This window comes from Platalea leucorodia, assembly GCF_965183815.1.
Source record: "Platalea leucorodia genome assembly, chromosome: 2".
NCBI lineage: Eukaryota > Metazoa > Chordata > Aves > Pelecaniformes > Threskiornithidae > Platalea > Platalea leucorodia.
The window spans coordinates 128,169,309-128,184,071 of record NC_138824.1 but is presented as its reverse complement, the minus strand read 5'-3'; the positions used below and the strand labels follow the sequence as shown (position 1 = coordinate 128,184,071).

General features: G+C 43.1%; 1 protein-coding gene across 2 annotated transcripts in view; it reads left to right on the top strand.

Moving 5' to 3' along the window:
* GSK3B (glycogen synthase kinase 3 beta) overlaps window positions 1-14,763 on the top strand; it is a 154,327-nt gene that overhangs the window by 109,153 nt on the left and 30,411 nt on the right. For both annotated transcript variants that reach the window (XM_082304118.1, XM_082304119.1), the window contains exon 7: window positions 4,279-4,376. In XM_082304118.1, coding sequence (XP_082160244.1) covers window positions 4,279-4,376 — 98 coding nt within the window. The remainder of the gene's footprint in view (window positions 1-4,278; window positions 4,377-14,763) is intronic.

Here is a 14,763-nt window from a genome sequence, read left to right as displayed (position 1 = left end):
TTCTTCTACTTAAAATGAATAGCTTTCAGTATTTTCTCCTAAAATTTCACATTGTCCCAACTAGTTTGGCTTAAGGATGATATGTTGACTTGATTCTTGTTTTCTGCTAAGGTTCTCTTTTACCTTGTTTATTAACTAGTTTAAAGGATGTGAATGATAGTCGTATTTCACCTTAATTAAATGGCACATATTAAAAAGAAATAGTTCAGAAAATGCTTCTCCTCCCGTGGGAGCGGGTAGTTACACCGCAAACTTACTCTGAAAGATTATTAACCTATAACAGTTAGCTGTGACTGTGCTATGGCAGAAAAGGGTCTGAGAAGGAGCTATCAAAAACTAGTATTGCCTACCTTATCGCTTCTCTTAAGTAACGTGTCTTTAAATATAGACTTCAGTACATTCTTTACTTCAGGCTTAAGAAAAAGGTTACCATCCAAATTTGGAAGATAAATTTTAAAATGCCAGATTCAAAGCGGCAGGGGGGAAGGCAAACTATCCCAGAGCCAAATTTTAGTCCTGTTAAAGTCGATGGCATAAATTCCATCGAGTTTCTGCAGAGCTGAGATTTCCCAGTTTCTTCCTTATTGTACATTGCTCACCAGCCTTGTATGAACACCTGTGTAAATGGTGTTTTGGTGCCGTCCCTGCTTGGAGCTGCTGAAGTTAGCCTCCGCTCTCTGGCGTTCGTTGGGGATGCTTCAAGGGTTTGTTCACTTCCTCGCCCGGGGAACGTTGCCCAAGTCCTAATTTGGAAGTCGGTGAAATTGCACTCCTGGAAAAAAGTTGGGGATTTTGGAATGCCTGTAGCTTATTTCAGTGCGTGTTTAAAGTGTTAGCAAGTAAAATCAAGGAAAACTGAATAGACTTTTAACAAGGCATTAAATCACCCGATTTGGAAGATTTCGCTGCACAAGGAACAGCTTCATAGGTTTCCAATGAATTTGTTGTGTGTTTGATGGATTAAACCCATCACGAATACAGCAAGTATTCCGCAGACTTCCCCAGCTCTTTCCTCATGACCTACATCCTTCCTTTTTCTCCTCTCCCTTGCTGCGATGCCCTCAGCTTTCTCATGTACCCTCTGCCGTTTCTCCTTGGCCTTCTTGCTTGAGTAGGGACCCGCACATCCTTCAGCTTGTTTGCAGCCGCAGCTTAGCGGGGTGGGGGCAAGCCCGGCGCGTCCCGCGGGGACCGAGCCCTCCTCTCCTCAGCAGCGACGCCGACGCCTGCTCTCCCCTCTGCTTTTACAAAACTTCTGCAATGGACTCGAGACTTCTGCCTTTCAGACTTGGCTGAAGTTGGCTGGTGGAGTGCAAAGGCATTTAGGGAGGCTGGGAAAGGACAAAACAGCACAAAGCCAACCTCGAGGAGCAGCCAGACCAGAAGGTTACTTGAAACAGTTTTAAAAAGCCACAGTCTAATTCGAAAAAAATCACGCTAGTGTAGTTTCAAAATTTTAAAAGGCAATGAGTTGTGAATGCTGACTTACTCTCATGTCAGCTTTGGCTTTGTGTATGTTCTGTCAAATACTTTTCCTCCCCATATATTGTTTCTTTTTCAGTGCGAAATAAGGATTGCAGTTGTAAATAACGATTACAGCTTTGGGGTATCACTTGTTTTGTATACTCAGTGTAAAGGACTCGGCTTTTTCAAACCCCTTTAAGGTGCCTTTGAATGGACTTCGATGTTACGGTACTTTGGCTGCTTAGTGCATTTCATCTGTTTCTTCCGTACTGCTGAAGAAATGTATGTTGAACGGTGGTGTAATTTCCTATAAACCCAGTAGGCATGGGATGACATAAGAAGGGATTCTTAGCATCATCTTTTTGTTGTATGTTTTGGTCCAACAGCAGGAGCTATCAGAGAGAGACATTGTTTAGCAGTCGTATGCAATTAAATGTTCTTATGTGATGCCGCCTTCATTTGTTGTCCAAAACAGATCTTAGCACCTTGGTGGCCATATTGGCTTTTATTAAATATGACTAAAAGATCAAAAAGCATAATCTGGTTGGTTTGCTTGTTGGAATTCAAGACTCAAACTTCAGATTATTTCTGGTTGCTGTTTGTATTGTAAGTAGTTACTTTTTAGGATGAACCCTGATGTCATGTTTGTACTAAGGCATTATGTAAAAATGCCTCCATTTGTCTTAGAGGTGAATGATTTTGAAAGCTGCAGTAGTGAGCAGTGCTTTTTGTCTACTGCATGTTACAATTGAACCATACCTTTCTTGAGAAGAGGGGGAAGTATTTTTGCATAGCCCTTCTCTCTTTCATTTAGAAATGGGGGAAGGAAAAGTCTGTTCTCGCTTGTAGATTATTTTGTTATCAATCTTGAATTCCTGAATGTGTTTTTTTAGGGTGTTTTTTTTTGCCTTGGTCTCTAGTGGTTGTGATAACAGACCGTTTAGAGAACTGTCAGAGACGTTTTCCTTACCCAGACCTTTAGCCATAACCAACAGCGTTGTGTGTATCCTGCTTCCCAATGGCAGAGTTCTAAATACAGTAGCGGAGTAAGGATCTCTGTCGTAGCGTGGGTTCTCTCAGGTTGGAACAGGCCTCAGGAGGTAAATTCTCTGGGTTTTGAGTTGTGGTGCTACTGTTATTTCACGGGAGAAGGTTAGCTTGGAAAAGGAGGCGAGAGTTCAAAGAAAGATGGGTGGAGAGGGACTGGTTTTGTTCTTTTCCCTTTTGGGCATTACAGTATTGTAGGCTTCACAAATCTTCCATTACTGATTATCATAGAATCATTAAGGTTGGAAAAGACCCTTAAGATCATTGAGTCCAACCGTTAACCTATCACTGCCAAGCCCACCACTAAACCATGTCCTCAAGCACCACGTCTGCCCATCTTTTAAATACCTCCAGGGATGGGGACCCAACCACTGCCCTGGGCAGCCTGGGCCAGGGCCTGACTGCCCTTTCAGTGAAGAAGTTTTTCCTAATATCCAACCTAAACCTGCCCTGGCACAACGTGAGGCCATTCCCTCTCATCCTATCACTTGTTACTGGGGAGAAGAGACCGACCCCCACCTGGCTCCAGCCTCCTTTCAGGCAGTTGTAGAGAGTGATGAGGGCTCCCCTCAGCCTCCTCTTCTCCAGGCTGAGCAACCCCAGCTCCCTCAGCCGCTCCTCGTAAGACTTGTGCTCCAGACCCTTCACCAGCTTCGTTGCCCTTCTTTGGACACGCTCCAGCACCATTTGCTTGTTTGAGGTTAGATTTTAGTGTAAGGTTTCAGACATACATGGAACAAATGGTGACTTTCTGGAAAACCTTACAGTCAATCTGTTTTTTTGGAGAAACGGTTATCTCTGCATCTCGGTGAAATACTTTTAGTGTGTTGAGCAGCTTAAACTTCAGTATTTGGTGTGCAGTTACAGCAAATTCTCACAAACATCTGCTATGCAGTGTTCACTAGCATTTGCTTTGTTAGATTTTTCGTTCAAATTAACTGTGTTTGAAAAATAGAATGTTATATTCTGTCGTACACTTAGATACATTCTTAAGTTGCTGTTGTAGTATCGAATTGTCTTATTTATATGTAAGAGAATATACCTGTAACAGATGATGAAAATTTTCTTCACGTAGGGGAGTAGCTGCTAGTAAGTACTTGTGGCTTTTGGTCTGTGTATGAAAATTAGTTGATGGCTTCTTCGATGGTTGCTGTTGACTTGCAGTTCTGTTGTCCAGCCAAGTTTGCAAATGGAATTGGCGTAAAGATTAGGTCTTGACGTGACTTCAGTTAGAGAGGCTGTCTCCCAGATCCCTTAATCATCGTGTACTGCAGGATACAAGTCATACTTGCAGTAGTGGTTCATCTGCTAGTGTATATATGCTTTCAATATATGGATGAAAAATTGAGTCTATTCAACATTCAGAAACAGTAAAAACATCAGCCGCTGTGGTAGATGATGCCTATGCACAGTTCATGATCAATTTAAAAACAACGTCGATTTAAAAGCAACACAGGGTTTGGGGAAATTATTAATGTTCAGATGGTGAATGTTCTCAGGTCTTTTCCCTACATGTGTAAGTTTTTAATGTCAATCTGTTATGGTGTTTAGCATTATTTTCCAGTTCTCGTTGTCTCATGGTTTGACTTCTAAGACTGTCTGCCCACCATTGCTTTATGCCAGGTATCTGTGTTTTCTTTAGCTGTGTTATATAGAGCATTAAACATGGCAAAGGAGAAAGTAAGTAGCCTAAAACTGCTGTTTTTAATGGCCTAACACGTACCTTTTACTGATACCTTTCCCTGTCTTCCACTTTCCCCTTTTTAGATGTGTGGTCAGCAGGCTGTGTATTGGCTGAACTGTTACTAGGACAACCAATCTTTCCAGGTGACAGTGGTGTGGATCAGTTGGTGGAAATAATCAAGGTATGGAATTTTAAGTGTGTTTTATTCCTTGGGAATCAGCATGAAAATGTGCATTGTTATAACCTTGTCAACATATATATTCTGTCACCATTGTACAGGTTGTTGCATGTAAACTGTGTTTGAAAACACTTATTGGGCTTTTTTTAGAATTTTATGATCTTTATGCCCCTCTTGCAGTCATGCATAATGATGTATCATCTTTATGCCCCTCTTGCAGTCATGCATAATGATGTATCATCTTTATGCCCCTCTTGCAGTCATGCATAATGATGTATCATCTTTTAATTATATAGGTTCCCTTCCCCCCCCCCTTAAAGGACTGCACTTTCAGCGTGCTTGGAAATAGTGCTTACATACTGAGCCAATATTTATTAATGTGTGATTCTCATTCTTTAAGAATCTGGCGCTTCTTCCTTTGTTGCATGCAATTAGTACTTGGCTTTGAAGACAGTGTTGTTAAATTTCCTTGTGCCAGATCCTTCACATATGTAGCCGCCTTCTCTTCTTCCTTCCTTCCAGCTCTTTGAGGTGAAAGGTGAGAAAGGGCACTCCTTTTTGCAGATGGAGAATCGGGAAATGTAGGGCAAAGATACTTTCCACCTGAAGAGTCTTGTTTTTCAAGTGAAAAAGACCTCGTGTTTCAGAATACATAACATTTATAGATCACTTACGTTCAAACACGTCTTGATTGATGTAATTTGGTAAGCTGTGAATATTCCGTGATTCTCAAATTAGAGGCATGGAAGAATAATTCATAGCTTAAAAGATTGGTGTCTGACTTCCCAGCACCCTAGTCTCCCATGCCTCCTTCAACTTCTGCAATGAAGGAAGCAAGACTTCTAGAGAGAGCAGTGTATTTTTCCTCTGAATCTATACTGTGCACTTAATCAGATGGAAGTATTACAGAGGATAAGATGTGTGCACACCCTGTTTGGCTTTATTGATTTCATCACCACAAGGGGCGTGTATTAAGAGAATTTCCTCCTCGGTTTTGCCACTTAACTGCTACCTTGATACATGTATATTTGTGTGGCATGCATGTGAAAACCCTCTCAAAACCAAAATGCTTGTGTGGAAGAGAAGAACTTCCTACTTGCATCTGTGTTATTCACTAGAATAGCTGCTGGTGTCTTTGTCCCTGTCCTAACAGAGTGTAGGACACCAACCAACAGCAAGTTGCCACTCTGGGGTGGAGGACATGGGCTGGTGAGGCTCGGTGTTTCTGTGGCCTGCTCTACGGTCTCAATGGGGTGTGCTCTGACCTTTCTAACCTCTCACCACGTCTCCTCCAGTCTTTGACCATGTAAACCTAGCTTCTGTTACAGTGGGTTTCTGTCTGTCTCGCTGGAAATCCTCCAGTCAACTCCTTTCCTCTGGAGGCTCTATGTCTTGCACCTACTCCTCCTATGACTTTCTTGGTTTCTTACTATTGCCTTTCTGCCCAGTGTGTTTCAAGCTCAGCGTGTCCAAGTTGGGTCAGTTCACATAAGAAACACCAGTGGAAAAGTAGAGTTGCTGTCAGAAGCAGGGCTGATGATGGCACAAGTTTTCCCCTTTTGAGAAGTGTCCTACAGCGGTGCACTGTTTTCTGCTACACCGCTTTTGTGAGGTGTGAAGTGGTCCCTGTGACCGCCCCAGACGGCCAGAGTTCCTCGGGAGTTTGTGCAATAACCTGTGGCATTTGCCTTTGGATGTTTTCAAAAAGTCCTGTTTTGTTTCTTGATTAATGTGTGTAATCCTGAGAAACTACATCTAATGAGTTTTTGTAAATACAAGTGTTTATATCACAGTGACAGTCCTGTAAGTCCTTCTGTGGCTCGATCAGAAATCTGAGCATAGAGAAGCCTTATCAGCAAAACCATAGTCTTACCCTTGCTTTGACTGTCACAATGTGGAAGTAAAATAATCAGGAAACACATGTCCTCACATCATTGACGTGCTTACCAAGTTAAGTTGTATTGAAGCAGAGGGGTACTTTAATAAAATTGCTGATAGCCTGTGTACCATCTGTGGTTCCTTTAAATGCCGCTACCATGAGTAGTGTGATAACTTTTTATTGACCAATTCATAGCTGAATACATAGTATTGGCCAACTAATGTTATTTCTCACGGCAGCCAAAGGAGTGTAAAGGCTTGAACTTCAGGAAACTATAGCTTGAGATTATGATTTTTTGCCTCCGCAGAAACAAATTTCTGAATCATTTCTTTAAATGTAGAAAGGGGGACGCTGAATGATCCTCCACACCTGTGTTGTGTTGGGGTTTTCTCATCTTCTGTTAGATATGTAGCCCCCTGTGTGTAGAAAATAAGTGAAACAGATGTAGGGATAACTCAATTTTAAAGTAAGCCTGGTCTCTTAAATTGAAAGGTTACAGTACTGAGACAGTATGTTTTAGGAAAGTCTGAGAGAGCAAACGCTGGAAATCTTACAGTAGTAGTGACGAAAAAGGTTGTTCACTGAATTGTTAAGGAAGTATGATGGAAAACGTGAGCCCGAATGGGTGGGTGCCATGAATATTTTTCTGCCTGTATATTTGTTACTGAGGCAGCATATACTTTCAGGGCAACATTGGAAGAGAAAATGATTGCAAACTGCAGAAGTTTTTCAATGCCCTTGTCTACCAAATCTTGCGTTGTGAAGTTTTGTATAAACTATTCAGAAAAGCCCTGTCAGAAGGCTAAGGTGAGAATATGGAGAGAGTTAAAATTGAGAATATTGCATTCAAAATCAGCAGCCGTGAGAAATTGCCTAGGAAAGTGCATGAACCGGGCAATGAGGTGCTTCCCTTGTAATGCCATACCCAGCGACAAGTATTTCTTATAGCGGGAGTAGAGGGAGAACAGCATGTTCACTTCAAATTTCAAGTAATTTTTCCTCACTTTTTGAGAATGAGGAAAAAGTAGAAAGTGAGGTCCTCAATTCTTCCATTCTGCCAGCTGTTGGCAGGGATCTGTCCCATCTACCATGTATCCCTTAAGTGACCAATAATCAAATTCAGCAGATTTGAAAAACAAATCTGCAAAGAAGTCACGAAACGTTCTGCTCTTCTCCACTCCCAGCACAATGCTTAAATTCAACTTGGATTTGAAATGTTAGCATAAAAACTGCAACCTCTGTTTATTGAGCGAGCTTGGGTTCTGCAGCCTCAGTACAGTTGAAGACACATGCAATTCTGCAGCGTAAAAATTACCAGAAATGTTAAGTCTTGGGCACGATATGTTAGGTTGTATAAGATTTCATTTAGAATAGGATTCATTTAAAAGAAATCTCTTTACAGATGATGTCCACCTCTTCCATTTGCTGCCATGGAATACTACTGTTGAAAGCTTTCAGAGTAACGCAGACTTATTTAAATGCTAACTGGCTGCAGGAGAAGCAGAGCCGTGGGGTCTGTGAGCTGTAGAACGGCGGTGAGCTTTGTAGGAGGTTGCAGGTTGGGACATGTGAGCGGCTGTTTGTCTGTCTTGCAGTCATGCTTTTCAAATAGGTCCTTGGAACTGTATGCCTGAAACTCAGGGGCAGAGAAAATGGGGTATTTTAAACTCCCCAAAAGGGCTGTAGTAAAAAAAATATTTATCCACACATTTGGAAATGCATCTGACTTTCATGCCTTAAATTTACTTGATTCGCCTTGCAAGAGAGGTCAGTTTAGAAGCTTTTCTGCTGGTTCCTATCAATTCAGAATGACTGAGTCACAGTCACTCTTGTAGCATTTTTTTGACCTACAAGATAAATATTTCAGTTGTCTCTTCAGTTGCTTACTCAGCTTTGATTATTCACAATTCATTTCACAACACAGCAATCGAATGCTACACCTGGGTATGAAGTTTTGGCGTTAGGCTGGAGAATGACTTCAAAATGCCATCGCATTAAACTAGTCCTCCCTTCTCATGCAGTTCTTTGATGCCATCCCCTCAGTAGCTGTGTTCGTGAAGATAAAATTTCTGTGATATGTCAGCGCGGCACAGCTTGTCCTTCCTGCAGGCTGCATGCCCAACATCTTCAGTCCCTTGCTGCATCAGCAACATTTTTGGCTTTTGTCAGATTTGGCTTCACTTTCAGCAGTCTTCACGTACTTTCATTTCAAGCAGTCTTGCAAGATTTTCTCCGTCCAGTTGCACCTGGCATTTCTCCAGGCCTATCGCATATTTGCAGACTGCTCCAAAAAATTCTGCCCCTCTAGAACCACAGCATCACGTTCGTGTGAATCAGAAGACAGTCCTCTTCTTTTTAGCTTCTTTTTCTCTTTTTCCTATTTCTTTAAAGACGATCTTTCCAGATGTTCTCAGTCTGGCTGGGGGAGAGAGATCTTTGACCACTTACCCCTGACAAAATGATACTTGATACAGGGAAATACTGTCTTGGAGCTCCATCTGAAGAAATAATTTAACCCAAGTACATTCTTCTTGAGTACTTAGACTATTACAGGAGAGAAGTCATGTGCTGTGCTTTTTCCAAAGTTTCATCTTGAATGGTGACTCTTCCTCCTTATTTTTAGCTCTTGCTAGCTATTCCAAATGTTAGGTTATCCTACTGCTTTCGAGTGACATCTCCTTCAGAAATGTGCTCAGTTTCTGAAGCAGGGACAGTGGCAGGGTGGGTTTCGTCAGTGATCGTGTAAAGAAATTACGTATAAGCAAGCGTTACACCTCCGAGAGCGGTCACACAGTCCTGTCCCCGATGGAAGGGTGAATCCCCCTCTTTCCCCAGGAGGGCTGCAATTGCCACTTCCCTATTTAAAATTCACTGTGCAAGTGGGATACAGCTGAATACAGCTTGAAAGAAGGAGCTTTCAGACCACAAGAGGGATTTTTTTTTTTTTTTTTTTTTTATATAACATCAGGGCGGACTCCTCCATAAATCCTTGCACGCACGGGCTGCAATGCAGCAGCGGTGTTGGCGGGACTGCCGTGCCCCCTGCAAAAGCTTGGGAGGTGGAGGATCCCTGCCTACCCCAGCTCTGCAGCACCCCGAAACCATCAAGGGAAAACTGGTTGGGATACCCCCGCCGCCCCGACTAAAACATCTTCAACCACACTTCCCACGGACCATGGTTACTCTTCATTCCCCTTGCAAAAAGGGAATCTCGGCAGCGTAATGGTTTTGTTTCTAAGATAATAATTATCTTCTGAAAGGTTCCGTTTAGTACCTTCCCCCTACTCCCCTCGAAAATGGAGAAGGAAAAAAAAAATCGTCTCTGTCAGAAGAATGAAGCAGCAATAATTGCCTGAGCAGCCCTGGGACACGGGGAGGACAGGATCTGCCAATCTGCCTTGCCTTGTCTTCACCAGAAATATTTTTTCCATATGCTGCAATCTAGAGTATGAGATGCGTCAACAAACTTGTGAAAACTGTAGGAAAGGGTTGTGTGTGCGTGTGTGTTTGTTTTGGGTTTTTTGGTTCCTGCTGGACTGTGTGAGTATTCCTTGCATCAAAACTGGCATTTCATGGTAATTTAGGAAAAATAATAAAATCTTCTTCCTGTAGTTAGCTGGGTTAGGAATGAGGCAAGGAGAAAAAGTGTATTAAGACAAGCTCTATAGTATCAGGAATCCTATCCATGTGTAACTTTTTGGTCTCTGACAGTTTTACTGAGCCGAATTCTAAGTATAGACTGCAATTACAGTATATGGCTCATGCTCAAATGTCAAGGTACTATTTTGGGCTCAGTTTTTGAAATAAAATAAATTCAGTCACAGTAGTTAATGGGGAGAGAGGAGCCGTCTCTTCCGGGAGAATAAGCAGTAGGAGAGCGTGTTACTTCTTCATGGATGTGGTCCTGTGCCGAGGACCTGCCTGCATCCGACACGGCCTTTCATGTGGGTCCTCTCTCCTCGCCCCTAAGGGAAGTCTCCTGGCATTTTGTTCCGATGTCCCTCCACATCACCACTTGGCTGTTCCTGTGCCTGGCGTAATTCATCGCTTCCAGTGCTTGCAGGCAGGCAGCGTAAAAAAAGTTGATGAGCAATTATATTCATGTCAGTGGTGACAATGTGTTTCTTCCTATTCCTGATGTATAGCTGCTCTCGTGTTTGCGAATAGAAAAAAATCTCTATATTTAGCTGGCTTTCATTTTGTTTGACGAGTATGGTTTTGAAAGGAAGTGTATATAAAACAGGTAAGTTTATTTTCTACCACAGACCTCTTGAAGTATTATTTCAAAGCTGACCCATGTTTACTGCTTGAGATGCCTGCACCATGAATTTTTTAAATAACTATTTGGCGCACCTCTCACAACTTTCTGAAGAGGTGCAGACATGTTTGCAGAAATATTAATTATGCCATCTGGTAAGCCATACACACCAGACCTTCTGGAGCACGTTTCCTCATAAACTTGCATGGTTTTCCTGGGGAAGGCACTATACTGCTATAACCGTGGCTTTCTAGAGGTTTCTGATTGAAATAACCACCTTCTCCCCTCTCTAGTTCAGCCGTTACCAGCCAGAGCTTCTGAACCCTCGGTGTCCCTGTGCTCTTAGCCGATTTTTACATTTTGGCACGGGTTTAGCAGTAATGATGGTCGTCGGAATGGGCGTCTGTTCCTCTGGGGTTTGTGGAGACCCTTGCAGTTTCCTCTTCCTCTGGTGTTGCAACGCTGTGGGTTTGGTCATGAACAGCTCTGCGCGGTTTTTCACAGTGAAGCCAGGTGTGGGCAGCAGCTGTCTTCAGTATTGGGGTGTAACTGAGGTGTCTTTTGGAGCTGACATCATCCGTCTTTTTCTCCTATGAAAATCTGATTGCAAGGACATAAAATGAAGATCTTTATGCATTCGTGATCAGATGCAGGGCTTATTCCACGTTCAGAAATCACTTCTCCATGTTTGTTAAGGATGACATTATTGGGAGCCTGTAGCTTTTCTTTAATTGCTTGAGATATGTACCATTACCCTACCTTCACAAGCCCTGTTCCTGGAATAAAAATTATTTGGGGAGCTTCATCTATTACAGATTAATGTCAAGGAAAAACTTTCCAGAAAATACTTGTGAAACCTGTTGTGTGCAATTTTTCTCCTAAGAGAATCAGAGCAGTATCTGACTTCTCAGCAAGTGTATTCTTCAGTTAATCTTAGTAGACAATGTTTCTTTTTATTTATTTTTATTTAAGAGATGATGATGACAATAGGGAATGAAGAACAAGACTATTGACCTCTTGTCTTCCCGTGCGGGAAGATCCCTTGTCTCACGTAGACCCCCTTCATTCATTCAAAAGTTTAGTCTTCATTCCAGATACAGTCGATTTCATCACACAACTACATTTTTGTTATTCTAGTATTTACTCTGCTTTGGTTCTCTTTTAAAAAAGAAAAAAAAATCCCAATTAAAAAAAATCAATTTTTTTCCTGAACAATATCACCTTTCATAAGACTGTCCACAAGAAGTAGAATAGTATGTGCTAATGTGCATGGACTTGGATATTTCAGTATTGGACCATGGCAAGGTCAGGAGGGATCTTATCAGCGTATGGAAGTATCTGAAGGGAAGGTGCAAAGAAGAGGAAGCCAGGCTCTTTTCTGTGGCATCCCGTGACAGGACAAGAGACGATAGGCACAAATCAAAACACATGAAACTCAAGCTGAACACAAGAAAACCAGTTTTTATTGTGAGGGTGGTCAAACACTGGAACATGTTGTCCAGAGAGGTTGTGGAATTTCCGTCCTTGGACATATTCAGAAGCTGGCTGGATATGGTCTTGGGCAACCAGCTCTTGCTGGCCCTGCGTGAGCAGGGGAATTGGACCAGATGACCTCCAGAGGTCCCTTCCGACCTCAACCACTCTGTTAAACCTCTCTCCAAGGAACATCTGCTCTGTAGTATTTTCAGAGTTGGTATAGCAAGAGCAGCTGTTTCATGGAGTAACTCTGCCAAAAGTGTGCTAAGTAATTTATGCTTCTCCTTTGCATTTCAAACAGAAAGAGCAGTCACATATGTGACTTTTTTTAAAATAAGGGGTTTGCCCAATTTTTGCAATAGTTTAAATGATTGCTGTTACTCACCAAGGTTACTTGAATGTATTCCTAATATACTGAAAACTCAGTGTGAATCAGTGAGGTACAATTTCAAAATCATGTAGCAAACAGTGTTGGTGTGGTGGGGGGCAGGGAGAGGTCCACCACAGGACCTCTTCCAGCTACGTCAAGTACTGGTACAATTTCATAGCCTAGCACTTTATTCATCCCACACTTTTCTTCTGGATTGTGATTTGAATTTGACACCGTCTTTAAAACTTCCATTCTTCCATCGAGTGCACCCTCAGCAAGTTCGCAGATGACACCAAGCTGAGTGGTGCAGCTGACACGCCTGAGGGACGGGATGCCATCCAGAGGGACCTGGGCAGGCTGGAGAGGTGGGCCCGTGTGAACCTCATGGGGTTCAGCAAGGCCAAGGGCAAGGTCCTGCACCTGGGTCGGGGCAATCCCCGGTATCAGCACAGGCTGGGGGATGAAGGGATCGAGTGCAGCTCTGAGGAGAAGGACTTGGGGGTGCTGACAGAAGAAAAGCTGGACATGAGCCGGCAACGTGCTCTGGCAGCCCAGAAAGCCACCCGTACCCTGGGCTGCATCAAAAGCAGCGTGGCCAGCAGGGCGAGGGAGGGGATTCTGCCCCTCTGCTCCGCTCTGGTGAGACCCCACCTGGAGCCCTGCGTCCAGCTCGGGGGTCCTCAGCACGGGAAGGACATGGAGCTGTTGGAGCGGGGCCAGGGGAGGGCACAGAAATGATCAGAGGGATGGAAAAACCTCTGCTATGAGGAAAGGCTGAAAGAGCTGGGGTTGTTCAGCCTGGAGAAGAGAAGGCTGTGGGGAGACCTGATTGCAGCCTTTCAATACGTAAAGGGAGCCTACAAGAAAGATGGGGATAGTCTTTTTAGCAAGGCCTGCTGTGACAGGACAAGGGGTGATGGTTTTAAACTAATGGAGGGTAGATTCACAAGGAAGAAATTTTTCACGATGAGGGTGGTGAAACACTGGAAGGGGTTGCCCAGAGAGGTGGGAGATGCCCCATCCTTGGAAACATTCAAGGCCAGGCTGGATGGGGCTCTGAGCACCCTGATCTGGTTGTAGGTGTCCCTGCCCATTGCAGGGGGGTTGGACTGGATGGCCTTTAAAGGTCCTTTCCATCCCAAAGCGTTCTGTGATTCTTCCTATCTACGTTCCTATCCTCTTCTTGGTTTTCTTTTTTTTCCCCTTGCCTTAATCTGCCTTCAGTACAAATTGAAAGCACAATCTGGCTTTACAATCCAGAGAGAACAGCGTAAATCCACTGAGTGGCCAATGTAAGTCACTTTTCCTTTTGTACAGTTATTTTGCGTGTCAGAGGCTGCTATGTAACGGAGAGATCAGGTGATCCCTTCTTTCAGTGGGCCTGATCCCTCTTCAGGACCTTCTTTTCTAAGCATTCACGAGACCTTAAGCACTGGTGCTGAGATGACTGTGCTTGAGCTTAGGAGTTGCTCCCTCCCATCAGCTGGAGTTACAGCTGTGTTTTTAGCGAAATGTATGGGCAGACATGGTCCATGAGTCCTTCCATGAAATTGCCCTTGCCTATCTAATCTGAATTCTCTCCGATGCTGTAGGCAGTCTTTAAATAAAGATACTTGCACTGTGTAGGCTCCTGTTCTGAGCAGCTTTGGGAACTGAGCCAGTTTCCTGAATTTTGGCTATAGAAAAAAAAAAAATCTAGTTCTTGCCTCCTCTTAGGAAGGCTATTAAAAGAATTTTTTGAGGGGGAGAAGGGGAAAGAAGGTAAATGTGTTTAATAAACAAGTCCTGTTCATACTAGGAAGGCCTGAAAACTCAGCCTTTAGAAATGGTGGGATAGCAATACAAGTTATCCATAATTTTTCAGGAAGTCAATTTAACTAATTCAGGAAACTTGCAAGGTTTTTAAAATGGCTTTTTTTCCTGAATTGGGATGAAAATAATATTTGCATCATCTTTTAGCATTGGAAAGCTTTGTGAGCAGCGGTCATCCAAGCTTTGAGAGCGGTGCCGTCCTGGCAGGCTGGCAGCTGGGTGGCCGGTGCTCTGGGGGAGCCAGCTGGAAGACCAGCGGGGAGGGGGCAAGTTTTTTCTGTCAACCCTTTTTTGCTTTGAAAGTTGAGCAAAAGGTATGGAATCCTGTAAACACCCTTTTTTCTACCACCTCAGCAAAACCTCTGTTTTCAGACATGCACAGAAAATTCTTCTGTCAGTTCTGAAGGTAACCCTTGGCTTTTGGAGTAGGCGGGATTTAAATCCTGGTTAGCAATGGGAAGGTTACATGATCATTCGTTTTGTACAACTTGTCAGTTAAATCTGTTATTCAAGAAACAACTGTCTGAACAAGTTGCAGGGTTTATTTCCTCTGCTGCTGCTGTTTAGTTAAAAGATTACTTTGTGGGTAGGTATT